At 55.6% G+C, this 27,574-nt stretch overlaps 1 protein-coding gene across 1 annotated transcript in view; it reads right to left on the minus strand.

Annotated features, from left to right (window-relative positions):
• The window catches only part of Megf6 (multiple EGF like domains 6), a 109,897-nt gene that overhangs the window by 13,135 nt on the left and 69,188 nt on the right, over positions 1-27,574 (minus strand). The window contains exons 5-16 of the mRNA XM_008852662.3: positions 18,676-18,798; positions 9,194-9,319; positions 7,815-7,937; positions 6,841-6,963; positions 6,529-6,666; positions 5,723-5,842; positions 5,101-5,223; positions 4,642-4,812; positions 4,279-4,410; positions 2,863-2,991; positions 729-857; positions 1-118 (exon numbers count right to left, since the gene is read on the minus strand). The exon at positions 1-118 is cut by the window's left edge and continues 8 nt beyond it. Coding sequence (XP_008850884.1) covers positions 1-118; positions 729-857; positions 2,863-2,991; positions 4,279-4,410; positions 4,642-4,812; positions 5,101-5,223; positions 5,723-5,842; positions 6,529-6,666; positions 6,841-6,963; positions 7,815-7,937; positions 9,194-9,319; positions 18,676-18,798 — 1,555 coding nt within the window. The remainder of the gene's footprint in view (positions 119-728; positions 858-2,862; positions 2,992-4,278; positions 4,411-4,641; positions 4,813-5,100; positions 5,224-5,722; positions 5,843-6,528; positions 6,667-6,840; positions 6,964-7,814; positions 7,938-9,193; positions 9,320-18,675; positions 18,799-27,574) is intronic.

Here is a 27,574-nt window from a genome sequence, read left to right on the forward strand (position 1 = left end):
CCCTGGAAGCCAGCCTTGCAGGAGCAGCTCCCATCCCTTGGGTTGCAGGACTGTGTGTGGGACTGTTCACAGCGGCAGTCCTCAGAACAGCCTGGCCCAAAGGCCCAGGGGGGGCAGGCTGCAGCCACAGAGCCATGAGGGGCCTGCTCACGTCAGCATCCACCCCCCCAACCCTGAATCAGCAAGCGTGATGTTGGTGGGCTCCCTGTGGCTGCATGCCCTTCTAGAAGATTCTAGGACTCTCAGCACCTCTGCTCGTGGCCCCAGGGAGCTGATGTGACCATACTGAGGAGCAGGGTCTACAAAGCTCAGACACTGGCTGTGGGTCACACCCCTTCAGTTAGAATAGTTCCACATGCTGTCTTCACTACTCTTCTCTGTCAATCCACTGTCCCCTTCCCCCCGAGTATTTGTGTACCCTAGATGGGGACTCTGCCAGGGGTAGAGTTGGCCTTGCTCCAAAAGCCAAGACCAGTGTTCTAGAAGCTTTCCGGGGAAATCTGGCCCTGCTCTCCTCCACTCACCAGATCTGGTCTAGGAGATGACATCAGGCTAGGGACGGTGTACCTAGATGCCCAGAGGCCAACACAGTAGTGGTAGAGGACCCATCCCAACTCAGATGCTGGCCACAGAATCTCCCATGGTGCTTCCAGCAGTGTGAGACTCTACATTGGGGCAGGGTCCCCTCCATCCACTGCTCACACACTGGCAGGAGCAGCAGGACTCACCCAGATGGCAGAAGCGACCATAGAGCCCTGGGTCACAGAGGCAGGCCCCATAGAGGCGGTGGCACCGGCCCCGGTTGGCACAGTGGCATTTCTTGCGACAGTGTTTGCCATAGAAGCCCTTGGGGCAGCCTGTGAGGAGGAGTTTAGTGAGAACTGCAGAGAGCCGCTGGACCATCTATAAATGGTCTCCCTGGTGAGGAGACAGTCAGGGGTCTGGTGTCCAGCACAGGGATGGGAGCAGCCATGTCCAGTGGCCACAAGCTGAGCCCCCTGATGAGGGCTGTTGGCTGGACTGGCTAGTTTCTCACAGAACAGCAACAGGGGGCACCAAGCACACTGGTCAGCACACACCTTAGAGGTGCAAACACCCCGCTCTCCTCAACGTCTGACCCACCAGCAGTGTCCTGACCTCTGACCTGTGCTGACTATTGAGCATCACCTCCCTATCCTCAAGCCAGAAGATCACAAGGTCTTCCTGGTCAAGTCCCCATCGCAGCCTGGGGGTGGGGGTGGGGGTGCTCAGGGCTGCCCTTCCCCACACACCTCCCCCTGGCTCCACCCTGCCCCATGTTCCTTCTATTGAAGGGGATATAGTGGGTTAAAAGTGGAACTCCAGTCAGGCATGGTGGCACACGCCTTTAATCCCAGCACTTGGGAGGCAGAGACAGGTAGATCTCTGTGAGTTCGAGGCCAGCCTGGTCTCCATAGCGAATCCAGGCAGCTGGGGCTACAGGGAGACCCTGTCTCAAAAAGACCAGAAAGAAAAAAAAAAAAGGAACTCCCAATCCCCAGGATCTTGAGATGAGACCACCTGCACTGCCCAAGGAGACTCAAAATCCCACGACAAATGTCAGTACGCAGGTTGGTGGGGTTACAGACAGAGAGGAGAAGGGAGGGGAAAGGTGAGGTCATGTGAGGTCACAGGAAGAGACTGGAGTGATGGAACCATAAACCAAGGGACACCCAGGGCCTGGGAAACCAACACAGGGGCCCCATGAGATGCCTTGCTGGGAGATATGTCGGGAGCCATGCTTGACATAAGCATCGAAAAAAAGTAGAGTGTACTTCAAGAGCTTCTGAGCTCTCTGCTTCAGCGGTCAGAGCCGACAGGCTGTGCCGCCATGATTAATTAGGTCTCCTAGAAACTTAGTTTCGTTTCGGTCTTCGGGCACCAGAGTTGGTGAGGGAATGCAGCAACTGCTGTGTCCGTAGTGTCTTTCTGTTAGTAAAAGATCTATGGTGATTCCTTGGTGATTCCTCGGTTACCCCAAATCTGATTCCTATATAAGATCTGTGTTCCTCACAACAAAAAAGCTTCCTGTGATCACTCACCTAACTGTAAGACTCTTTCTTTTGAATAAATTCATCGCATAACTTCAAGACTTTTGTCTTAGTTATTTTTCTTGTTGAAGACCCAAGCCTGGTGGGCTTGGGGGGCGTTCGACAGAAATATGGTGGCCTTCCCCCAGGACTGCCTGAGACCAGTCTCTGGGAAGTCATGTAACTTCAGATCCTGTACCTGCCAGACATCCCTCGGGCTACTTAGAGCCTGTCACACCCATGGCTCTACCAGATTCCACATGCTAGCAGCAGACTGACAGGGACGGACAGCAGGGGCGCTGAGCAGGGTGGGGAGGAAGCAGAAACTGTTATCCCCAGGCCACTGCACTGGTGCTGGGTTCTGGCAACTGCATCCTGTCTCTCAGACAGGAGCAGCTAAAGGGGAAGAGCTAAAAAGGACTAGACCAAGATGAAGCAGTTCCCCAGGGAAACATTCACAGACTAACTCCTCTGTAACTTAGACAGGATGATGCAGCAACCAGCACAAAAGGAATCTGCAAACCCCCAGCTCTGCTCAGATGCTCCTGGGAACAAGGGGCTCGCCACCTCCCCAGGGAACTCATTCTAAACATGCCTCCATCCATGAAGTCTCTACCATCTAACCCTAAGCCCCGGGAAATGAGCAATGATGAAGAAAGCCGCCAGTCCCACTAAAGCACCTCGTTCCTTCCCAGCCACATCCTGAGGCTCTGGAGGCAGGACAGGAGTCTGAGCCATGTTCCCCATTCCACCTCCTTCTCCAGAGCATCCCCAGGAGCAACTCCAGAGGTACCAGAGGGGCTGCAGCACGTACCGTCCTCACAGCGGACTCCACTGACACCCGGGGGGCAGCGGCAGGCTCCCGACACAGGATCACAGGTTCCACCATTCTGACAGTTGCAGGAAGAGCTGCAATTCTTCCCAAAGGTGTCTGGAGGACAAGCTACAGGGGTGACAGGGGAGCACCAGGGTCACCAACCAGCGGGACCCTGGGGGCTTCCTGGCATTGGAGGCATCCCATTCTGAACAACTGCCTGGAGCGGCAAATGCCACTTGTGCCCCATGGCCACAACCACATTCATGGCAGACATCACTAATCAGTGACTTCATCTTGACACCTAACACATACACACCAGCCCTGTCAATCAGACGACCCATTCTAGACAGTCCTCATAGCCTGAAGAAGAGCCTGATGCAGTCTCTAGTCTGGGGGCATTGGGAGGGAGCAGACAAGCTTTGAACAGAGCCATTTCCAGAGTGCTTCAGCGATTAGCTTGTTGTAGCCCTGGGCGAGTCTCCACCCCCACCACATGGCTGGATGGTCCCCACTATCTGTGCTAGAGAAACCACCCCACCCGTCTCCTTCATAGACACCTCCCAATCTAGCTATTTGTTGGCTTGTCACTGGAGATCTGAAGATGCAGCATCACACTCTGGTCTGTTGGTCCCTAGGGTGTCCCACATCCTAGCACCAAGGCTAGCACACAGGGGTGGGGGACAGTTAGTAGATAACTGATCAAAGAAAGGGAGCAGGGAGCAATAGGATGGTGGCTGGACAGATGGACTGATGAATGGATAGGTGGCTGGATGGATGGACGCATGGATGGATGGGTGTGTGGTGGATGCACAGAAGGGTTGGTGGGTAGATGGATGGATGGACTGATGGCTAGGATAAATGGATGGGTGAACAGATAAATGGAAGGGTGTGTGAGTAGATGGACAAATGGACAGATGGATAGGATAAATGGATGGGTAGATGGATGGAGGGGTTGGTGGGTGGATGGATGGATGGATGCATGTGTGGAGGTGGATAGGTAGATAATGGGCAAGTGGATGGCTAGAGGGGTTGGTGGACAGATGGGCAGATGGATAGGATGAATGCATGGGTAGACAGGTGTTTGGGTGGGTGGATGGGTGGATGGATGGATGGATGGATGGATGGATGGACAGATGGATAGGATAAATGGGTGGGTGGATGGAGGGGTTGGTGAGTGGATGGACAGATGAATAGATGGGGGTGGGGGTGGATAGGTGCATAATGGGTACATGGATGGATGGAGGAGTTGGTGGACAGATGGATAGGATGAATGTAAGGATGGGGGGGCAGATAGATGGATGGACACATGCATTCAGCCTTCCCTCCCCAGAACTAGATAGGAGGAACCACATGGAATGGAGGCCCACACCTCTGGGGCTCAAGGACCCAGCTCAGTCCCACCAACAGCCTCACTCTCATTGCAGAGGAGCCCAGTCCAGCCCTCTGGGCAGTCACAGCCATCAAGGCCTGGTAGACAGGTCCCTCCATTCTTGCAGTCATCACAGGTCAGGCTGCAGTCATGACCGAAGGAGTGGTCCAGGCAGACTGAGGGAAGATGGAGAGGGGAGCTTCAAAGCTGGACCCCTCACCTCAGAACCCGACCCTGAGGTCTCAGGGTGAGATATGGGGGTCCCACCCCTGGAAGCTGAGGGTCAGACTAGCCCCAGATGAACTGTGTAAATTGTATAGGGTGGACCCTCTCTGGGCAGCCTGGCCTGGGGACTGTAAGCTGCTAAACCCCAAGGGCAGTAGCTAGGGGGCAGGTTCATGCCTCACCAAACTTCTCAGTAAGTGTGTGCTCTCCCCGCAACTCCGCCGCCTCCTCCTCCTCAGCCCCATAGTCATCCTGGAGGAGCTGAGGCAGCTCATCCCGCAGCACCGCGATGTGGGGCAGGGGCCGCACAAAGGGCAGCTGGCCATCCAAGTCCACCATGGGCTCTTCTAAGGCTGGGGAGAGGACACACGGGCCTTTTATTCTAGCTATCCAGTCTACCCAGGACATAATATTCTCTTACCTGGTTAGTATAGGAACTGCTTTCCCCCAGAAACTCCCGTAAACCTTTTTCACCTGGCTAACCAGGCTGATTACCTCAGCCCATTGACCCCATCCCCAGAGCAGGACCAATGGCATCCATACAGGTCCAGAAAGGTAAAGGTGGGTCAGCTAGCCTGCCAGACACACAGGCTACCGGGAGCAGATGCCCAGAAGGCAAGGGTGCCTAAGGGGAGACTCACAGGTACAGCCCCTGCGGTCTTCATCCAACCGGTAGCCAGCCTCACAGAAACACTGGAAGGAGCCGGCCAGGTTAGAACAGTGATGTTCACAGCCACCATGGCCAGAGGCGCACTCATCAACATCTGCAGACAAACAAGGCTACTGGAGTTGTGCTCCCATGATCAGAAACCTGGGGACGGGGTGGGGGGTGCATGCCTGCCCTGGGTCCACCCCACTGATAAAGCCAAATACTCATCTCCCTAAGTAAGTGGTAACACTGCCCCACAGCCACAGTGGCCTCTCCAGTTGTCTTCCCACCCCAAGGGTGACATAACAGTGGATCCTTGCCAGGAGATCTGTTTAAGGAGCAGGCAGGGTGGCATGGAGCAGGTGACCATGTCATGTGTATGACTCTATGGGTGTGAGACTGGCTATATGCGCAATCTGGGTGTGGTATGCAAGAGATCATATGCAGGTTTACTTGTGAGATTGTGTGGGTGTGCATGAGCATACAGCAGGCACTCAATCAATGTGCATAGGCAGAGCATAAGGCAGGCTGCCCACACGTCCACCTCAAGAGGGCCAGGGCTGCCCCTGACCCTCCCCTAGTCACCAGGCTGCCACTGGTCCGCAGGTGCTCACCTTCACAACCACATCCATCGGTGCTGAGCCGGTAGCCAGCGTAGCAGCCGCACTCATATCCGCCAGGGGTGTTGGCACATACCTGCTGGCAGCATGGGGAGTCTGCACAGTCATCAGTGTCTGTGGGGCACATGTAGGAGCCTGCTGGCACCATGCTACACACACACACACACACACTCCCTCCCACAATCCCACAGCACCAAACCACCCACTCGGTGTGCACACCTATATACAATCCCACCCAACTACATGTGAGACTGTGCAGTATCTCTTGCACGTCACATACAACTGTGCACACAACCGAAGCCACATGCACTTATACAGAATCAGACACACCTTAGTCATGCACTCCCTGTCCAACTCACATACGTACATCCAACTGCACAGAGCAACAACCACACATCTGAACAGTCACATGCACAGGAGATCTCTCTCCCTCTCCCTCTCTCGTGCACATGCAGGAACACGAACACACACACACACACACACACACACACACACACACACACACACATCACAGACACAATCACACTCAGGATAGTCACAGCCAAGGGTCATAAGGGTGCAGGTAGGTATGAGCTTGGCGCATCAAAGCAAGCACCCAAGACCCCTTTCAGTTGTGATGCTGCATCTTATCAGATCTCCTGCAACCCCTGCCTTGTCCAAACAGACAGAGCAGCAGGGACTCCCAGACAGAGCAGAAGGAACTCCCAAGCCATGGCACCAAACCAGTCCCAGACTCGGGCAGCAGAAGCAAATCCCTGGCTGAAGAGGAGCAGGACAGCCGAGAAGGAACTGGCTCGCACCAACACAGGTCTTCTGGTCTTCATCCAGCTCGTAGCCGCGAGGGCAGGTGCACAGGGGGCCTGTGCTGGTGTGGCTGCAGCCGTGTGAGCAGCCGCCATTGTCAGCCTCACAGCTGTTCACAATCTCCATCTCAATTCCTGCGGTGACATCAGCCAGCGGGGACGTGGGACAGGGTCCCCAGATCCCCTAACCAACCCCGGGGAGCCCACACCCAAGGCTGCCCGACTGACACTGAGGTCAGGATCTAGGGTCTTGGGGGAGCCGTGTCAGTGCCCTGAGCACACCCTACCACCCACCCCCTGTTCACTCACGGTAGCACTGCCGGCCATCGGCACCTAGCTCATAGCCTGCGTGGCACACGCATTTAAAGGATCCTTGAGTATTGAGGCAGCCGTGCACACACTGGGCCAGTCCCACGGCACATTCATCCACATCTGAAAGGGAGATACCAAGGAGAGCACTCAGTGGTGGCTGCTACCCCGGGGTATGCCCTCGGCTTCTGAGCTTATGGCCACATGGTGCAGAGGGTGGTCAAGACCAGATCCTGCCAACCCGATACCTGCCAGTCATACCGTGGCAGATTTCTTGGAATGGAGTTGGCTCAAACTGTGTCTCATGCTAAACCTGTCACACCCCTGAACCCAGAGCTAGGGACTCCCTAGTCACACCAGTAATGACTTCCTAGTTCAGATAGGTGTATAACCACCTACCTTCCCTACCCCGCAGGCACCCAGGCATCTGGCAAGACACCTGGAAGGCTGACTACTGCCTCTCTGAACAGCCCTAGCTAGGAATGCCACCCTCACCCTGAGGTCACTGGGCCAAGGGCACACTCCCCCCAAGACGGCTCATCCCGCCCTGCTTGTCATGGAGAGGGTGGGACATACACACCCAAGGCTGTGGTTAAGAACAAATAGCCCAGCTGCACAGCAGCAGCCACTGGGACAAAAGGAAGGTATTCTAGAAACCAGCACTCAGCTGTGGCTTGTCACTGATGACATGACAAAACCCCGGGAGAAAGCAGCATTGATTCACTGAGACTTTCTGGGGCCCTCTCCTCCTCCTCACTCACCTCTCCTGGGTCCTACAGGATGTACGTTCAAAATAGAAACCTGAGCTCCCTCCCTACTCGTGCAGAAACATGATTCGGGTGCAGGCGGCTCCTTGGGTGTTCACCCAGTAACTGTCAGGTAGAGGAAACTGGCACTCCAGCTCACCCAAAGACCGTTCCAGTAGGCTGCCTCGGGGACACTGGGCTAGGTGGAGTGTGAGTGGGGCATCCTACCTTCACAGGCCTTGCGATCTGCGGCAAGCTGGTAACCCGTGTGGCAGCCACAGTGGGCAAGGCCCCGGAGTGCCTGGCATGTGTGCATACAGCCGCCGTTGCCATCAGCACACGGACTTCTCCCTGTGAACCAGAACCAGAGGGATGGAGGCGAGAAGAGGAGACAGAATAACGGACTCCAGCAGAAGTGGGTCACCTCCCCGGTGCAGGAACCCTTCTCTGCTCCAGTCTGCATCTTGGTCCCCGAGTTGTGGAGAGCTCTGAGTGCCTCAAAAAGACTTCATAGCCAAGGACAGAGCTCCCCTGAGGAGTCACCAGAACACCAGAGCCAGTACCGCACAAACGCCCATGACTTGGAAGTACCAGGGTTCCCAAGGAACTTCCAGAAGGACAGAAAGTAGGGCCCAGCCAGAAGAAGGAGGGCCTTGCAGCATGGAGGCGGCTGGCCCAGGGCTGCTCAAGCAGGGAGCCTGCTTGCTCTTTTCAGAATTCTCTCGTCGGGGCTAGGGTGTTGAAACTGATACCAGGGGCCAGGAGCCCCAACCCTGTGACCGCCCCCCAGTCCCACGTCCTTTAATCCCAAATGTGACTCCCCCAATTCTGTGATCCCCCAGCCCTACAATCTTCTGGGTCCTTGTGAGCTCCCTAACCTAGTGACTCTCCCAGCCTTATGAACCCTCACCCTTGTGACCTCCTAGCCCCACGACCCCAGTGACTTTCCCAGTCCTATCAATCCAGCATGTGACCTCACCCAGCTCTAGGACCTCTAGCTCGTAACCTCCAGTCCTATCACCCCAACATGCTCATGACCCACATAGTCCTAAGATTCCCTCAGTCCCATTTCGTCCCCAGTCCTGTAACCTACACGGTCCATGACCTATCAGCCCTGTGTCCTCCCAGCCCGGCGAGCCCTCAGTTGTGTGAATCCACGCCTTTCCACCCCATTGCCAGCCTTGGCCCCTTCATGTCGGTGCTTATTCCTACTCTGCCGGGGAGGGCCCAGCACCTGCTCCACCCCATTATTGCACCTTGTGGGGGCGCTCCAATCCTGTCCCAGCTTCAGCAAAGTCTCCCCCCTCCTCTCTGCCCTCACCCTCATGCAGGTAGCCTAGGTCCCAGAACAATGTGCCTGACTGCCTCTTCTGCCCGAGGATGCTGTCTCCATCATGAGCTTCTGCCCTGAGGACATGGAATCCACAGTGGTGGTCACCAACTCTGCACCCCGGCCCACAGCAGTCCAGGCCTCCCTCCTACACCAGGTCTCTTTCCATCAGGCCTCTACTGACAGACTCCCAGGTCCAGGTAGGTCTCGAGGCTTGTGGCGGGCAGAAGACTACAGGGTCCCAGTCCCCTCCCCATCCTGGGTCCATAGTACTCACGGATACAGTGCCTGCCGTCCTCTCGCAGCTGGAACTGGGGCCAGCACTGGCAGCGGTGTTGCGTCGCTGTGAGCTGGACACACTGGTGCTGGCAGCCGCCATTACCCACAGTGCAAGAGCTGACGGCTAGGGACATCAGGAGAAGCACAGATCAGGACAAGGAGGTGGGCCTCGACCCAGGCCATCAGGACCAGTTCTGATGGCTTCCTACAGGAGCCTCCCAGCCTCCGCCCTGCTTAGTTCCCAGCAGGGATTTAGGAGTTGGTGTTCCTGGCCTGATCCAGCTCTCGGGCCTGACTTAACTTTCTCAGCCACATGTAGGGTTCATAGCACTGTGGCCATCTCTCTGAGTCCTCCAAGCCCAGGCCCACTACAGGCTAGACACAGAGGCAAGGTGGATTAGCCCAGTGCCCTCTAGAACAAAACACAAAGGGGGGTGCTGCTGAGAAACCAGAGAGAAGAGAGTTTGGCACCCAAGTAGCTGGAGGAGGCAGCAGTCTGGAAAGGATTGCAGAGACCCAGCCTACCCATCCTAGGTCTCAGGGCACAGGGGCAGGTATAGAGCCTCTGTGAACAGCCACCGTGGCCCACAGGCCTGGCCACCAGCTCCCGAGGGACCAAAGCAGTTCCTTACCACTCCAGGCCAGGCCATACCCCCCACTCGAGCACAGTGTTCACACAACACCTGTGGGGTATGTGGAGAGGCCATGTCCCAGAGGCAGACTGGACTACAGGAGGGCATGGGCTCAGCGGGGACAGGTTAGCTTAGTAGGTGCCTGTGCACCCTATGGTTAAACAGCAGCCATGCCCTCAGCTGGCCTGTGGAGACGGGTGAAGGCGTTATAACCCGGCAGGCATGCAGGGTGGGCACTAAGCCTCCACCAGGAGCGGCAGCCAGCTCCTGGCACAGATTTGGTTACAATCAAGGCTCTCACAATGGCCTTGTGGTTAAAGGGAGTTGGCCCTAAGTGCAAGAGGGAAGCCACAAGAATGTACTGTTCCCCTGGCCTGGGAGGTGAGGCTGTCTGCCCAAAAGCCTATGCCCAGAGCTGTGTCAGCAAACCTGAGACCCCTTACTAAAGCACTTTACAGGACTAAGCTCCAAGCCAGGCGTGGTGGTGCACACCTTTAATCCCAGCACTTGGGAGTCAGAGGCAAGCAGATCTCTGTGAGTTCAAGGTCAGCCTGGTCTACAGAGTGAGTTCCAGGACAGCTGGGGCTACTACAGAGAGACCCTGTCTCAAAAAGACAAAAAACAAAAAACAAAAAACACGGCTAAGCTCCACCCCAAGGTGCCACCTGGAATGGAGGGGATACTCCCGTCCCTAGGTGGTACTGTCCTACATCCAGTTCGGGGAAATGGTTAATTGCTGCCTGGAGATGGGTGCTTGGCACCGTGAGGCACAGCGCTGAGAAGCCCAGGCACTGGCAGCAGCATGGGCCGCGTGAGGCGCCTCAGGGCTTGGAGACGGCTGGGCTTCTTTCAAAGCAAGCTTGCTTAAAGACCACATTGCTCACAAAACCACTGTCTCCTCACATGGAGCATGGATGGGGGAGAAGCACGTGGAGGCCCCCTTCTCTGGAGCAAAGCCAGCCATGGGGGAGGCGGTAACTAGTCTGGCCACCCAGGGCCTCCGGCATGCGCATCAGGGAAGAGCCCCAGCAACTTCCCAGAGAACTGAGACGAGCCTGCCAACCTAAGCCCCTTTCCCAACTCTGCTCCAACCCCAGATCAGACGGAAGCCATGCTGACCCCAGGCCTGGATGGCCTTACCTGCGCTGGCTACTTAGCTCCCAGTCCTCCCTCCGGAGAAGCCCACGTACATGGCCTCAGCCGGCCCCACATTCCTGGGGGCTCTGTTTACTTGTGCTCACCACACCAACTGCATCCCTCCTCGGGACAAGTAATAAGAACCAGAAGTCCTTTCTGGCAAGGCTGGGCCAGCACCAAGGGGCACTGTACCTCGGCAGGACGCACTATACACCATGAAGAGGGAAAGGACCTTCCTTTCCAGCACTATCATGGGCAGAGCAGCTAAAATGGGCCCATGAACAAGTCCACCATGGGCTGGCATTAGCCAAGAATCCCCGTGTAGCTTCACACCCTCAGAACCACCCTCGGTCCTTTGCTCCATAAAACAGTGAATTCCCAGATGCTCCCAAGCTGTGCACAGCAGGCAGCCAGGCCAGCATCACCAGGCATATCCTCTGTGGATTCCCAGAAAGCTGAGCAAGGCAATTTGCTCCAGTGCTGGGCTATGCAGTTCCAGGAAGAGCTAGACTGCACGCCTGGGTCCCAGGACTGGTGGAGATACTGAGACTCAGTTGTGGGACACACACTGCAGGGACCCTTGCCAGGGCCAAGGCCAAAGGCCCACATCTGGTTACGGTTCTACAAATCAGGCACAAGGTCAGATCTGAGCAAAGCTGAAGTCTTCAGGGCCAAGGTCAGGGACTGGTCTCCCTGTAGACAGCACATGCTCACAAAGTTAGCTCCGCAGCCTGGTGTGTGACACACTTATAACTGTCAACACTGGAGAAGCAGAGGCAGAAGGTTTGAGATTCCAAGCCAGTCACGGCAGCACAGACCCCAGCTGGTCTGGCTTTACAACAAGCCCTACTTTCCCACAGAGTAGGGGTCTGTGATCTGTGCGGGCAATCCGACTGCACCCTACAGCCCTGCCCCATGGCTCCGTCCCCCAAGCCTATCATTTCTCTCCCAGGGCCTCACAAAGGTCTCTGCCCACTTCCAGACCAGACACAGGTGACTATAGTTGGGTGATACTCTGTGTTAGGAGATTAATGTCTGGGTCTCCCTCCCTAAACTCATTTGCCAGAGCCCTAACCCGCTGATGTGACAGTCTGCAGAGGCCAGGTCTTTTTGGGTTTGGGTTTTTTTTTTATGTTTTCACTGCATTTTTGTGCATGTCATACAATAAGTCTTTATCAACCCATCGGATTTCATGCATTCTGTCATATATGTTAAGTCCTGCTTGGTCAAGCTTTTGTAACCAGAGATCCCTAGTTCGTCCACTGGAGTCTAGTCAGCCCATCTAGAGTCACTCCCTTAAAGATCTACTCTCTCTCACCCAGCAGTAATCAGCTGCCAGTAGTTCCTGGACTAGGGCTGGGCCTGCTGCTGAGTTTTTGTCTGATTTAGAGGGTCTTTATGACAGAATGATAGTTAACTGTGGTCACATAGGTGGGGCTCTGACCTCACCAGGGACCAGAAAGTTTAGCACCTTGTTCTGGGACATCCAGCCCAATTATGAGACAATAAAATTCTGCTGCTCAAGCTGTGGTCTCATCTGTACTGCTTTCTCAGGGCAGCTCACACTGACCAACTAACAAACCCAGGGGCCCAGCATTCCAAAAGAATTGGGTCGCAACCCCACCCACTGCCAGAGTCACCGTTACGGAGAGGGGTGTGAGGCAAGGCGTTCTGTGAAGGGAACGGGGTTTGTGGACAAAGAATCTGAACATTACAGAAAATACTTCCTACAGGGCAGAGGACTTGACATGCCTATGCCAACTTGTATATCACTCTTGGATGGATGGCACTCCCAACAAAGGGCTCTAGCCCAGTCTCAGGCGGTACTACCTACACCCCAGGCACAAACTTGGGGCTTGAGCCAAGCCCCCAGAGTTAGGCGTACCCTCTGAGTGTTGTGTAGGTACCAGCAGGGGGGGGCATCCACACTAGACTTTGGGATGGCTCCAAGGCACCAGCCTCCACACCAGAAGTTCATCACCACAGGCTGCACAAAATCCAAGTCTGCAGGCCACCAGCCCACCAGCTGCTCTGCCGCAGCCTCCTGGCGGCTGGCTGGAAGGTGATGTTACAACAGTTTTAGTACCTGCCTTTGGGCTCGCGTGGTTTTTGGGTCCTGACATCTCCCACCACGTATGGCAAATGGCCGCCCCAGTCTGCCCTAAGAAGCTCTTTGCTAAGGTAGAGTCAGGAAAGCAGGCAAAGGGGGCATCATTCCATCACCCCCCCAGACAGGCAGACATCTGAGTTTCTGTGTGTGTGCCTAGTATTGCACTGATGACCAATTAGCCCAGGGAGTGCCAAGCTAACAGCCCTCTGCAGGGAAGGAAGGGACCACCCCACTCCTTCACAGACCCAGGCTGTGCCTGCAACAGTCCTGCCCAGCTTCTTCCTTCCCAAGACACTGCTTCAGTCATGCCCGGCTACGGTGATTCAGACTGGCTGGCCAAGGTGACAGGTACATCCCAAGAGACCCATGCCAGAAGGGCCCAGACAGCTTACAGAGAGCCCCAGGTCGTTGGGGGTCAGTGAGCAGTGGAGGACATCAGGCCCTGGCTACAAGAAGTATGATGGTGGCCAGCCGAGGCGGGGCAAACTCAGTCCCTCCAGAGTAATGCTTATAACCATCTCTACTACCGTGGACACTTCCGTTGCTAAGCCTTAGCTCCTAGCTGCACCCCTCTGAGGAAACACCCTGGTCCAGTAGGAGGCCTCACAAGTATTTCTTCCACCAATACTTTCTTCTACCAAAGCATTTACCCAAGTATTCAGTTGGTCATTTAGCTGGCTCTTGGTGTTGCCTATTAGATGCCAAGCTCCAGAGGGCAGGTGTGCCCTGTAAGCAGGACTTTATCCAACCTCTGTGACACTGCAGTTGACCCAAGCCTACCAGTCCTGGGCCCCGCCCATCATCCCCCCACCTACCCCAGGCTGCTCTGGCTTCACTCACCAACTCTATCCCGTGGCATGTCACTTCCCTACATGTCCAGTTACCCAGACTTCTCTGTTGGGTTCTATACCCAGCTGAGGGTTTGTGCCCTCTGGTCCATGAGGCATCCCACATGGGCCTTTGAAGTCAGGTAACCCTTTTCCATCGCAGCCTGCTTGCTCCTCTAGGGTCCTGGGCTTGTCCAGGCCAAGTTGGAAGCAGCCTCTGTCCTGTGCAGAGCCCACTGTAGGACCAAGGGACAGTGTAAGGGGCTGACCACAGCACCTGCTGTTTCTCCCACGTCTCCCCCAGGCTTTGCTCAGGCCGGGTCTCTCCAGAGGCCTCTCAAGGCTGGGAAGCTGACCCCCTTTGTGCAACTGCAGCCCCTGCCAGGTTCTGGAAGGACTGCGAAACAGGGGCAGAGCTGCGTCTGTGGCTCTGGGAGGATGAGTTCTGCAGACGAGCCTGGCAGTCTGCACATTTCTCCCGCCTGTGGCTTTGGCCTCAGTCCTAAGATGTTGCCAGCAGCAGCATCCTTCCTCAGGGCCTCTCCTCCAGGGCAGACTAGGGCCTACATAGCCCTTCACTGTCCTGACAGGCTGACCTAGGCCTGGGGAGGGAAGGGTCTGCCAAGGCCATAGGCACACACAGCAGGGACAGGCAGATGGCAGAGCGCGACAGCCTTCATCTAGTCATGTACATACTAGCATCTATTTGACTCTCGAGGTAGCAGGGACAGCAGGGCCACTAAGGATAAATGTGTTGGCAGCAGAGCCCTCCTACACACACACATGCACACGTGCACACGCGCGCGCGCGCGCACACACACACACACACACACACACACACACACACACACACACACACCAGGTATCATATGCTCCTAAGGCCAATACAAGCAGAGAACTCAGAGGCCATTTCTGCCATAGGGCTGAACCGGTGACAGCCATGGTCCCTCAGACTGGCCTCATTATGACCCTCAATCCAGAGGACACAAGGGAACAGCCATGTCCAAGACCAATGTCCAGGTTAGACCAAGGGGTACTAGAGAGATGTATGCTTGCTCAGTACCCCAGCACATGGAGGAGGGCTCCCCCACAATGTTATGAAACCTTGGGGCTGCCTCACTTTGGAGCTCTGCAAGATGTCATAGAAAAGAAGAGATGATGCTCTCTGGACCATCAGCCAAACCACTACCCTGGCAGGCCCCGCTGCCCATCTCTGAGGAAAAGGAGGAGCTGGCTCTGGCCCAAGGGCAGAATGCAAGAGCAGCCTCAGGTCTGGTTGTTCCTGTCCCCAGCCCAGAGGTAAGGTGGAAGAGAGAGGTGCCCCAGGAGCATGTTCTGGGCAACACAGCATCCCATGGGCCTTCTTCTGTCTGGGTGGTCGCCAGGACAGCAGACAAGGCTCTCACTATGTTGGGTTGATGGCAAAGTCCTAATAAATTCTCATTTTTACCAACTGGGGTAGAAAGCTGGAGAGATGGCTCGGGGTTAGAGCACTGGCTGCTCTTACAGAGGACCTGGGTTCAATTCCCAGCTCCCACATGGTGGCTCACAACTGCCTGCAACTCCAGTTCCAGGGGACACGACGCCTTCTTCTGGCTTCCACGGGCACCAGGCATGCATGAGGTGCACATACATACATGCAGGCAAACACACACAAATAAATCTCTTTAAAAGCAAAGAATAGAAGCAGAAAACTTTCTGTGTTTTATTTCTATGCTAAGACCATTTGGAGCTGGGTGTGGTGGCACACATCTATAATCCCAACTTAGGAGATGGGGGCAGAAGGAATAATAACCCCAGCTTTGGCTACAGAGCAAATTCAGGCCAGCCTGGGCTACATGAGACCCTGCCAATCAATCAATAAAAATTAAAAAAAAAAAAAAATTTGGAAGGAAAAGGATGCCAAATCTTACACATTCTCCACCCTGGCCCTCCTAACCTTGGAGGTGAATTCAAAGACCCTCCTATTGGGGGGGTGTCTCTGTAGATCCCCTGGGACCTCCAGGTGGCCACTTTGCAAGCTCACAGCCTGCACTGCTGAAGGATAGTTCTGTCCCTTCCAGTATCTTTAGCCTCTGAAATCTTCACTCCAAGAGGGCACAGGGAGGCAGCATTCAAGACACTGGGACCCAGGCCTGGAACATGCTAGCTGGGCTCTTCCGCTGGGGGCTCAGACGGTGAGGGCCTGCACCAGCTGGCCTGCTGAGATGGGCACAGCTCCCAAAAATTCTTCCCACATATGCCAGCCAAAGACCCACCACAATCTGGGTACAAAGGGTGCTGGTATGAACCAGGTGCCGTGACCATGGCCACAGCCCACACCCTGTGCTCTGGGAGTCCCAGGGAAAGGCATAGAGCTGCAGGCTAGACAACAAGACCCTGTCCCTTCAGAGACCTCAAGAAATCTATGCAGTGTGACATGGCCTGCATGGTATCTTCCACAGGGCCCAGGACAAACTACAGCAGGATAACCCCGGTCCCACAGGCAACCCCTTCAACCAGAGCTGTTCAATCACCTCCATGTCAGCATCTCAGGCCAACCACAGAAAAGATAGTTCCTTTAGCGACAGAAAGGAGCATGGGGTAGATATTGAGGGGCACCCTAGAACTCCCAGAGTAGGCTCCCAAGATACCCCTATATCTACTTTGGAAACATCTCGGTCCCCCATAGAAAAGGCAGCACCCTCTGGACCCAGGATGACAAACCTAGGCCAATCCCAGAAGCCCCTAGGCATTCCACACATACAAAATCCATCATCCATAGCCAGATGGGTAGACCACAGAGAGCCCACTGAAGATAGGAGATGAATGGGAACCAAATGCCCCAGGGAACTCTGGGAAGGGTGCCACAGGCACAGCCAGGGAACAGGACTAATACTCAAGGGTCCCCAGGACACCACCTAACACTTGCAGGGAGACAAAAGTGTCCCCAACTCACTGGCCAGAGGCTGGATGACCTGAGTCACCAAGGGAGTGCTCATCAGAGAAGATAGGCCATCATGCCTAGAGGAGCCAGTGTGGAGAGTCCCCACTGGTACCCCCTAGCAGATACACAGACCATCAATCCAGCGTTCCCAGCCACAGCATAGTAGACGGGTGTGATCTCATGAAGCTTCAGTGCAAATCCCTTGCTGGGAGTTACAGTCAAAAGAGAGACCATTTGAGGTCACTGCTTCACATCCAGCCAACATCCAGCAAGTCTCTGCTGGGCCCCCCCGGTGGGAGGAGGAATCAGGAGTAGACACCAGCATGCAAGGCTACGGAAGCCCAAGAGCCCACCCACTCATACAGGCTCACAGTGGTGAGGGGACAGGCAGTGCAGACCACACCCGGAGCCCTGGCATCTCACCCTGCACAATACAAACATGTTGCCATCTTTCTGGGGCCCCAAGGGTACAGAACCCAGCATGTCCAACTCTGGCAGTGATGGGTTGTGTGGGACAGGATAGTGGGAATCTCTCCTAGACTTCCTGAGGCCATCAGCTCAAGGTTCCTCTGAGTAACTAACACTGGCCACTCCACCCGTAAAGCCTCCTGCCTTCTGGTCATTTAGGATGCATCCATCATGGCCCTTGATTCTCTAAGGGCATCTCAGTGAGGGCCACCATCAGCCGTAGGGAAGGACACAAGGGAATGAGTCTCCTAGCCCTGGGAACAGCAGGGAGTCGCCCTTCATAGGAACCTCCAGAGTCTCTCTTCTCCAAGGAGCACCCTGTCTGACAAAGATGCCTAAGGCTAAAGAGCCCAAGCCACAAACTCCCAGAGGGGCCAGCAGGCAGCCACTGGGCTCTGCCATTTCAGCTGCCCCAGAGCATACAGCAACATTCCTGCATCTGCTTCTACTTCTCACTCGGGCAGCTGCCTGGCTCCCTGAGCAGAACGGACGGCGGTTGGAACATGTGCGTACAGGGTGCGCCCCCCCCCAAGGGCTGGTGGGTTGCCAGCCACATAGCAGCCAAGACCAGGAGGGAGGCTGCTCAGAACCGGCCTGAGCCGTCTGGATCTCCAGAATGGAAAAATGGGGTGTCCGACTCAGTGCCGCCGCTGGAACAACAGGAGCAGAGAGAGGGACCAGCCTTGTCTCTAGGGCCTCTGTCCCCAGACCCAGGGTTTTCTGCAAGGTGTGTGGCTGACTTCTTTCAGCAGCTTCCTGTATCTGACCCTAGAGGTCCCTTCAGGCCTCCTGAGCTGCTGAGGCACAGTCTGTGTCTCCAGGAGGCTACTGACCCTGTTCCTCACAGGAGGCCCTACAGATAGATAGCCAGGGGTGAGGATCCCACTTCCTGGTTGCCTCTTCCACAGACCACATCCCCAGGGTCCTGGAGAAGCGTAGATCTACAGTGCTGCTTGGCTACTGGGCCAGGCCTCAACCTGCCTCCCCACCACCTAAGAGCACCCTGAGGAGTCTCCCCTAGATGCCTGTTCGCCCACGTCCCTGCTGATCAAGCACTGCAGAAAGTCTCTCAACAAGACTCAGTACAGCCACAGAGCATATACAGCTTGGGGACACAGGGACCTCGGCGAGGAGGCATCTTGGAGGCACCTTTTACCCACGCAAACCTTAGCCTCCTTACCTGAGGGTTAAGTGCAGCGGTACACAGCAGGGTATGCTCAGGATCCCACCAGTCATGCACCACAGGAAGGAGCCACTGAGTCCTTAGCCCCAGTGCCAGCCCACTCAAGTCTCAAAGGACCAGGCCCCTTCCCAGACCTGGACACACTCTGGGGAGTGGAGCTCAGCAAGGGCTCAGAGCCCCAGGCAGATGACACTTACCCAGGCAGGTCCTGCCGTCGGTGTGGAGCCGGAAGCCAGGCTTACATTCACAGAGGTAAGAGCCAGGGGTGTTCACACATCTGTGTTGGCAACCACCATTGTGTGTACGACACTCGTCCACATCTAGGGAGGAGGGAATTGGGTTACCAGCTAGGCACACCCCAAGCCCACTGCACTGAACAGATGGAATGTGGGTCTAAGGTCTCTACAAACCACACCTACCCTCCCCAATCCCAGGTAGAGTCAGAGCCCAACATCTATAGCCAGCATGCCCTGGCTGGGCAGCAGAGAGAAGCAGGTTCAGCTCAAAAGAAGGCTGGACATGGAGCAGAGAGATCTTCGTTCCAGATGCAAATAGCCCTCGAGTCAGAGCCAGCCCATGAGCCCTGAAGAAGATGCTAAGGGTTCTCAAGATGATCCTACAGCCTGGGAAGCTAGAAAGGGGGTGGGGTGGCATCCAGGCTAGAACAGTGCTCTCCTCCCCATTCATGCCCGTTAGAACCCCAGAACATGCCTTCCCTGGGAACAGGATTATGCAGGAGAAACTGGGATCAAAAGGATAGTTTTGTGATGCGAGGGCCCTGAACTAGGAGTGGGGAGACAAGGCCCCAGCTTAGACCTCTGGACTCCAGCCTGAGAAATCTCTAGCTTTAAGCAGTTTGCTGTGTGGTATTTAGTGATGGCAGCATCAGGACCTACTGTGGGAAAGTTAAGCCTCCTCTCTCCTCCTGCTACCCAGGGCTCCCTGAGCCAGGCAGAAAGGGCAGCACTGCCCCAGCTTCCACAGGAAAGGAACCTTTGGGTTGTGTCCTCCCTCACCCCCCACAAATTGCCCCCAGAGAGACTAGGCTGAGTTAGGGTGGCGGAGCCATCCCAGAGTGATCCCTCCAGTCTCTGCCTTACCTCAAGGGCAACCTACAGGGCAGTGGGTTTGAAATGGTTACAGAGTTCTACTCAATGGTCTGGGGTAAAAGGGTCAAGAAGGCAGGAAGAGGGAGGAAAGAGAAGAAAGAGAAGATCTTAACTTCTCTGCCTAGGAGCAAACACCCAGGGTCTCTACTGTCCAGAAGCCTTTGAAAACACTGGCCAAGGAACAGACGGTAGCCCCAGGCTAGGACTCCCAGCCAGACTGTTGTAGCCCTCTGCTTACCACCCGAAACACAAAGACGCCCAGGGAGGGGACAGTCTCTAAAGAAGCACAGGAGGGCACGAGGTAGCCCTGTCTGTCAGCAGGGCCCCTTTCCGGGCTCTAAGTGTGGCAGCTAGGGTCTCCCTGGCCACTACCCGCACCTAGCTGCCAGCTCTCCATAGACTCCCTACTATAGGACAGGAACAGTCACCCCAACACTGTTGGGTACAGCCTAGTCCTTGGAGGATTCCCAGGGGTCCTAGCTCACTCCTAAGACACAGACCCACATCCTCCAGGCAGAAAGCCTTAGCACTGTCCTCCTCAGTGGTATTAGAAGGAGCTGGCATGCTGACCATAGTCCCAAGCCCTTCCTACCCTTGAAACTGCTGCCTGGAAAGTGGGGGGACTGCCCAGTGGGGGGACGGATAGTTTATGATGGGGTACAGGCAGGAGCTCTGTGGCACTCCCGTGGCTCCCACAGTCTGCCATCCTCCAGGGCTGACATGTGGACACAACAGATCAGTTCCAGGTTGAAGGGTTGGCCCCTGGCCCACTCAGGCAACAGCAGGAGAACCCTGTGGCGCATGACCTCCTGCTGGGGGCCTCCAGTCCTGACAGCCTGGTCTCTTCTGAAAATGACAAACCCTTTTACAGAAGTAACACTCACTAGGCAGGATACAACCCTGTCACCTAAGCCCTGCCTGCTCCATCACAAAGTGGGCCATGTGGAGGCAGCACAGAGCTGGTCTCCGACAGCTCCAAGGACCTCTGAGGAGCTGAACCTCTTACTGTGGCTTCGGTTATGCCCTACGGAGTCACAGGCTCAGCATCCCTTAAGACTAACCTAGTGGGATGGAGAAATGACTCAGAGGTTAAGTGCAATGGCTACTCTTTGGAGGACCCAATTTCGAGTCCCAGCACCCACATGGCAGCTAACAACCGTCTGTAACTCCAGTTCCAGGGGAACCAATACCCTCTTCTGACCTCCATAGGCATTGCATGTCATGTTTGCACTTACATACATGAAAGCAATATACTCATATACATAAAATAAAGATAACAAAATATTTTCTTAAAGGTTATCATGGTAGGCTAGATAATGTTCCCCAAAATGATCACATCCTCATTCTCAGAACAGAACATGGCAAAAATGACATTGCCATGGGACTAAGCAAAGGCCCTTGACTTAGGAGAGTGTCCTGGATCTTCTGGATGGACACAAGGCCACCACAAACCTTATTAGAGGGAGGCAGAAGGATCAGAGTTAGCAAGTAAGGGTGGTGGTCAGGCCTGGCACCTCAGCACTTGGGAGACTAAGGCAGAAGGGCTGTGAGTTCCAGGCCAGCCTGCACTACATAGTAAGACCCTGACACACACACACACACACACACACACACACACACACACACACGAGAGAGAGAGAGAGACAGAGACAGAGAGACAGAAGGGTCAGAGGATGGACAGGGTCAGGGACTAGGTGGAGCCCTGAGGATGGACAGGGTGAGGATGGACAGGGTCGGGGACTAGATGGAGCCCTGAGGATGGACAGGGTCGGGGACTAGAGACAGAGCCCTGAGGATGGACAGGGTCAGGGACTAGATGGAGCCCCGAGGATGGACAGGGTCGGGGACTAGAGACAGAGCCCTGAGGATGGACAGGGTCAGGGACTAGATGGAGCCCCGAGGATGGACAGGGTCGGGGACTAGAGACAGAGCCCTGAGGATGGACAGGGTCAGGGACTAGATGGAGCCCCGAGGATGGACAGGGTCGGGGACTAGAGACAGAGCCCTGAGGATGGACAGGGTCAGGGACTAGATGGAGCCCCGAGGATGGACAGGGTCGGGGACTAGAGACAGAGCCCTGAGGATGGACAGGGTCAGGGACTAGATGGAGCCCCGAGGATGGACAGGGTCGGGGACTAGAGACAGAGCCCTGAGGATGGACAGGGTCAGGGACTAGATGGAGCCCCGAGGATGGACAGGGTCGGGGACTAGAGACAGAGCCCTGAGGATGGACAGGGTCAGGGACTAGATGGAGCCCCGAGGATGGACAGGGTCGGGGACTAGAGACAGAGCCCTGAGGATGGACAGGGTCAGGGACTAGATGGAGCCCCGAGGATGGACAGGGTCGGGGACTAGAGACAGAGCCCTGAGGATGGACAGGGTCAGGGACTAGATGGAGCCCCGAGGATGGACAGGGTCGGGGACTAGAGACAGAGCCCTGAGGATGGACAGGGTCAGGGACTAGATGGAGCCCCGAGGATGGACAGGGTCGGGGACTAGAGGAGCCCTGAGGATGGACAGGGTCAGGGACTAGATGGAGCCCCGAGGATGGACAGGGTCGGGGACTAGAGACAGAGCCCTGAGGATGGACAGGGTCAGGGACTAGATGGAGCCCCGAGGATGGACAGGGTCGGGGACTAGATGGAGCCCTGAGGATGGACAGGATCAGGGACTAGGTGGAGCCCTGAGAATGGGCAGGGTCGGGGACTAGGTGGAGCCCTGAGGAGGGACAGGGTCAGGGACTAGGTGGAGCCCTGAGGATGGGCAGGGTCAGGGACTAGGGACAGAGCCCTGAGAATGGACAGGGTCAGGGACTAGAGACAGAGCATTTCTGGTACTAAGACTGGAGGGCAGGCTTTGACCCCAGTTCATGCCTAGCCTCTGAGCACTGGAAGGGGGCAAGACACAGGTTCTCCCAGACAGGCCCCCTCCTTACACCTCAATTTTAGCCTTTTTCGGACTCCAGGCTTCAGAGCTATCAGATCTGTTTCTGTTCTGTTCAGAGCTAGTGTCTCATCTAGCCAAGGCCACCCTCAAATCCACTATAAACCTGAGGTCATCCTCAGCTTGAACTGATCCTCTTTCCTCCACCTCCTAAGTGTTAGGGTTACAGGCATGACCACCACATCTAGTTTTTATGCAGTGCTAGGGATACAACCCAGGGCTTTGTGCATACCAGGAAAGTACTCCACCGAGTTACATCCCCAGTGTACAGTATTGTTTTAAGGGGCTGTGTGGGGGCTGGATTATAACCGTAACCATGAGAAAATAACAGAGCACAGGTCTGTGGTATCAGAACTCTCCAGACCTCAACAAATGGAGACTCAGGCCACACGAGCTGCCAACCCACGGTTCCCAGCCTGGACTCCGCCTGGACTCCCAACCCAACTGCACAGCCAAGTTCACATGAGCTTGTCTGTTCCCTGGAACATTCAGAAGTTGGCATCTCTTATCCCATAGGCCTGTGCCCCAGGACTGTGCTATACTGCCCACACACAAGCTGTGCAGTTGGGGTCATATTGGGTCTGCTGTGGAACCACCCTGAAATGCCCCAATAGCAGAGTCCCAAAAGACCAGGAGCAACCAGGATGCAACTCCAGCATGGGCACCCTCCTGTAGACCAGGACACCCTCCTGTAGACCCAGGGCACCCTCCTGTAGACCCAGGACACCCTCTTGTAGATCCAGGACACCCTCCTATGGACCCAGGGAACCCTCCTGTAGACCCAGGACACCCTCCTGTAGACCCAGGAACCCGAGTCCGGGTAGAGCATGCACCCTGTTGAGGGTCCTGTTCCTCCCCCTACCTGAGAGTCAGAATGGAAACTATTTGATCCAGGGACTATATTTGGTAAGGGGTAAACTCACTGTATACCAAATCCTCAGAAGCACTAAGAAAAGGGTCATCTGACTAGGGAACTGGAGGGGCCATTTTAAGTCCTGCTGCTCCCCTCTGCTGTGATCAGTGACTAGAGACTTGGCTGCCTCATGACAGGATCAGCAGCACATGTTGACATCACCGTGCCAACCCAGGCCAGTTCCCTTAAGAGACGGGTAAGCCCTGCAAGGGCTTGCTAAGCTGAGGCCGGTGGTGCTGTAGGGAGGCTTTGCCAAAAAACATCAGGAGACCTGGGGCCAGGGCATCAACCCTCGTTCAATCCACCAGCTCCTGTCCCTGTAACACACAATGGTCAGGGCTGGCTAGCCACCAATGGTTGCCTCTGTGGAAATCACCCCAAAGTCTTCTCAAGCTTCATCAGAGCTTCCAGGAAACGCAGAGAGCCCTGGGACCCAGCCAGCGAGCTCTGCTCCACCGGGTACCAAGTCAGAATCCTGTGTAGCTGCACACATGGGTCCTCAATCCAGGAGATCATGCACCATGAGCCCTTCTCCTCCTCCTGCCCCTCTGAAAGCCTCATACGATGATTGGGTCCAAGTTCCCTAGAGCCCCGCCATGCCCAACTGAGACCTTCAGGCTCTGCACAGCCTCCTAAGTCCCACTTACAGTGCAGTAACATACCAGCCTGCACTGTAACCTGGCTGCACCACTAAGCAGGAGGGCTGCCTGGGGTTGGGAGATTTGAACCCCTCCTACCAGGAGAGGTAGACAATATCCGCTCGTACCCGGGTGTCCTTCTGGCATAAGAGATGTGGGACACACCTCAGGGACATCTCCCAGGACCCAGACTCATAGGCCCAGGAGGGTTTGGTAAGAAACACCAGCATCTCCTGTGCCCCTTTCAACTGGGGCTTGTGATGAGTCACTTGGGAACTAAACACACACACACACACACACACACACACACACACGTTCACATTCCTGAGGGTGCCCAGCTCCAAGCTCTATGCAGCCACGTGGAGGGAGGCTAGCTCAGAACAGGCACCAAATCCCAGCTGCAGCAGGCAGGACAGACCTAGAACTAGGGGATCCTGTTCCCCATGGCTCCTGGGGTCTCAAGCCCAGGGCCTGGAAGGACTCTGCTGGTAGGAACTGAGAGGTTCAGGGTGGGAGCGGCAGTGGGGGGAGGGGGAGCTAAATGACAGCACCTGCTACACTCACAAGTAGCCCCAAACACCTGGCCTCTGGGGACCTGGTCGCCGGGAGTGGGTCTCTCTCTCTCATTTGACTCCACAATGGCTGATGTAGAGGTATGGATGGATCATAAGAAGCTTGGAGCAAAGGCAAGGGACATTTGTCTGTTCCAGTCAAGTGATCTTCCTACTGCTGGTAGTCCCTGAAGCATGCGGGGGTGGGGGGAGCGCCGGTACAGGAGGATCTGATTGTCAGGGCCTGTCTCAGAGAGAGGGGCTGCCTTCTGGGCACTGCCAGGTACTGCTCCCCCCAACCCCTGCACTCTCAGTGCCTGGTGCAGACTTTGAAAAGCGGAAACAAAGGAAGCACGCTAGGAGGCTTACCCGGGTCCCACCCGCCCATGTTCTGGGATGCCCACCTGGCCTTTGTTCACCAGTGCTCACGGGGTGGCCGGCCTGGCCCAGGTGGCATGGGTAGCAGGTCCTCCAAAGGTAGCGGTAGTGTGTGCCAGCGACACCAGCCAGACCCCCCAGGAACCCAAGGAACCAGAGGGCAGCCAGTCGGTCCCGGCCCCAGGACACCTCCATGCCGGAGCTGCGGGGTGGTGGGCAGCTTGTGCTCAAGGATCCTGTTCAGGGCTCACAGATCAGAGCTCCGGGCTCCAGTCCCAAGCCCAGCCCAGCCCAGACAGTGAGAAACACTCCAGGTCGTCCACTAAGGCTCCACGCCTGCAGGGAGCCGCTCGGCTCTAGCATGCCCCGCCTCTCGCCTTTATAGTCTCAGTTTTCCCTCCACCCCTTGCAGGTAAAGGCCAAATCCTCAGATTCCAGAGGGAGCCGCCTCCAACCCCAGCCCCGCCCAGCCACCCCCAGGGTCCTGCCAAAGCCCGCCCCACACATTCCTGCTGGAGCACTCACAATCCCATGATCCAGAGACCCAGACCCACTCAAAACCACAGACACATACGCCCACAGACACAGACACATGTGCACACACGAATCCACACTGCACACATAAGACACATACAGATGCACGACTTCAGACAATGATGAACACACACACGCACAGACTTCCAGGCATGACAGAGTCCTGGCCAACGCAGAAGGGAAACCAAGGGTTAGAACGAGCCGTCCTGGCAAGGCAGGGAGGCCCTGCAGAGGAGGCTTGGTGAGGAGAGAGGGGAGGCGGGACAGCGTGAGGCCCCAGCACAAAGTGGGAGTCCAAGGGTGGCGATGCTGCTGCCCACCGAGTCCATGGTCTGAGCTGTGCCACCCTCCACTGGCCCAGAGCTCCATGAGAAGGGAACCTGGGAAGATTCCCCTTCCCCTGCAGCCTGTGGAGAGGGCTAGCTAGAGAGCAGGGTAGACAGGCCAGGAGGGACAGCCCTATGCACAGGCGTGGCTCTGTAGAAGTCCCCGCTTGGTCTCCGAGAAACCACACATTCAGGACTTTAACCAGCTGCTCACCTTGAACGGACAGTCGGGTCTGGGAGCTGACCATCAACAAGTGATTCCTGTTTGGGAAGGCATTCCGCTCCAGGATCCAGGATGAGCCTCTGAACCAGGGAGCAGGACACTTGTCTGTACCTGCTCCAAGCCTTTCCAGGAAGATCCTGACATACAGCTCCCCTCAAAAGCAGGGGTACAGTCTGCTCTCTTGGAAGAGGCTAGTATGTCCCTCTGAACACTCTAGGTGGGCAATGGAGGAGGGTTCATGCTCCCTGGACCACCAGATCATAGGTTGGGGAAGAGGTCTCAAGGCCACAAGGCCACCAAGTTGTCTAGCAACCAACAGGCAAAATCTAATTGGCACTGGGGGTCGGGGGAGGGGAGTGAGAACTGAAGTCCGGCCCCTGGCCTGTCCATCCTCACCCTGTCCCTGTAGGCAAGGGCTACTACCCCCATTCCAAAAGTGAAGAAACTGAGGCTGGAGTGGTTTAAGACACTGCCCTCTGGGAGCTGGAAAAAAATGGGCCAAGTGTTAAAAGCACTGACTGCTCTTCTAGAGGACCTGGGTTCGGTTCCCGGCACACACATGGCAGTTAATAACCACTGATAACATTAGTTCCAGGTGATCTGCCACTCTCTTCTGGCTCCACAGGTTTACACACATGTGGTACATTTACATACATACAGGCAAAACATTCATACACATAAAATACAAATAAATAATAAAAAGTTTTTAAAGACTCTGTTCTCGCAACCTTCATGAAAACCAGAACCCCACCCAGGGAAAAAGCAGGCTTCACCTTCTTAACTGGCTCGGGGTGTCTGAGAAAACTCTTCAAGAGCCCAACTGGCTAGGTGTAGCAGAGGGTAGCCCCTGTTGGCCACGGCCCTGCCTAGCAACACTGAGCCCCTGAGAGGTCTCCTCACCCAGGCCCACACTGTTCCATCCATGCTGCTCTGCCCTGCCCTCTGCAGACCAGGGCTCAGCCTGCTCTATCACCTGGGGCCTGTCAGTATAGACATGGCTATCAGGGATCTGCCAGTCTGTCAAACCAGGCTCCTCTCCTGACTTCCCTGAGTGGCACATCCCATAGTCTCCAAACCCTCACCCTTGGGAGATTCCAGAAACTTCCCTGACAGACATGCTGTGGGCACTGCTTGGATGGTGGCAGGCCCACAGCACAGCACAGCTTACTGCTGCTCAACACGTATACCGTTTGCCAATGGAGACTCAAAGGTCCCACCCTCTGCAGCCAATGACTTCCAAAAACTGAGGAGCCAGGGCTGGAGAGATGGCTCCGTGCTTCAGAGCAACAGCTGCTCTTGCAGGACCCTGGGTTCAGATCCCAGCACCCATGTGGCAGCTAACAACCATCCCTAACTCTGGTTCCAGGGGATCTGATGCCCTCTTTTGAGCTCTACAGGCATTGTGCACACACAGGTGCACTTACATATATGCAGGTAAAACACATACACATAAAAATAATTTTTTATGTATATATTTTTTT

This window comes from Nannospalax galili, unplaced genomic scaffold (assembly GCF_000622305.1).
Source record: "Nannospalax galili isolate Female #2095 unplaced genomic scaffold, S.galili_v1.0 scaffold806, whole genome shotgun sequence".
Lineage (NCBI taxonomy): Eukaryota > Metazoa > Chordata > Mammalia > Rodentia > Spalacidae > Nannospalax > Nannospalax galili.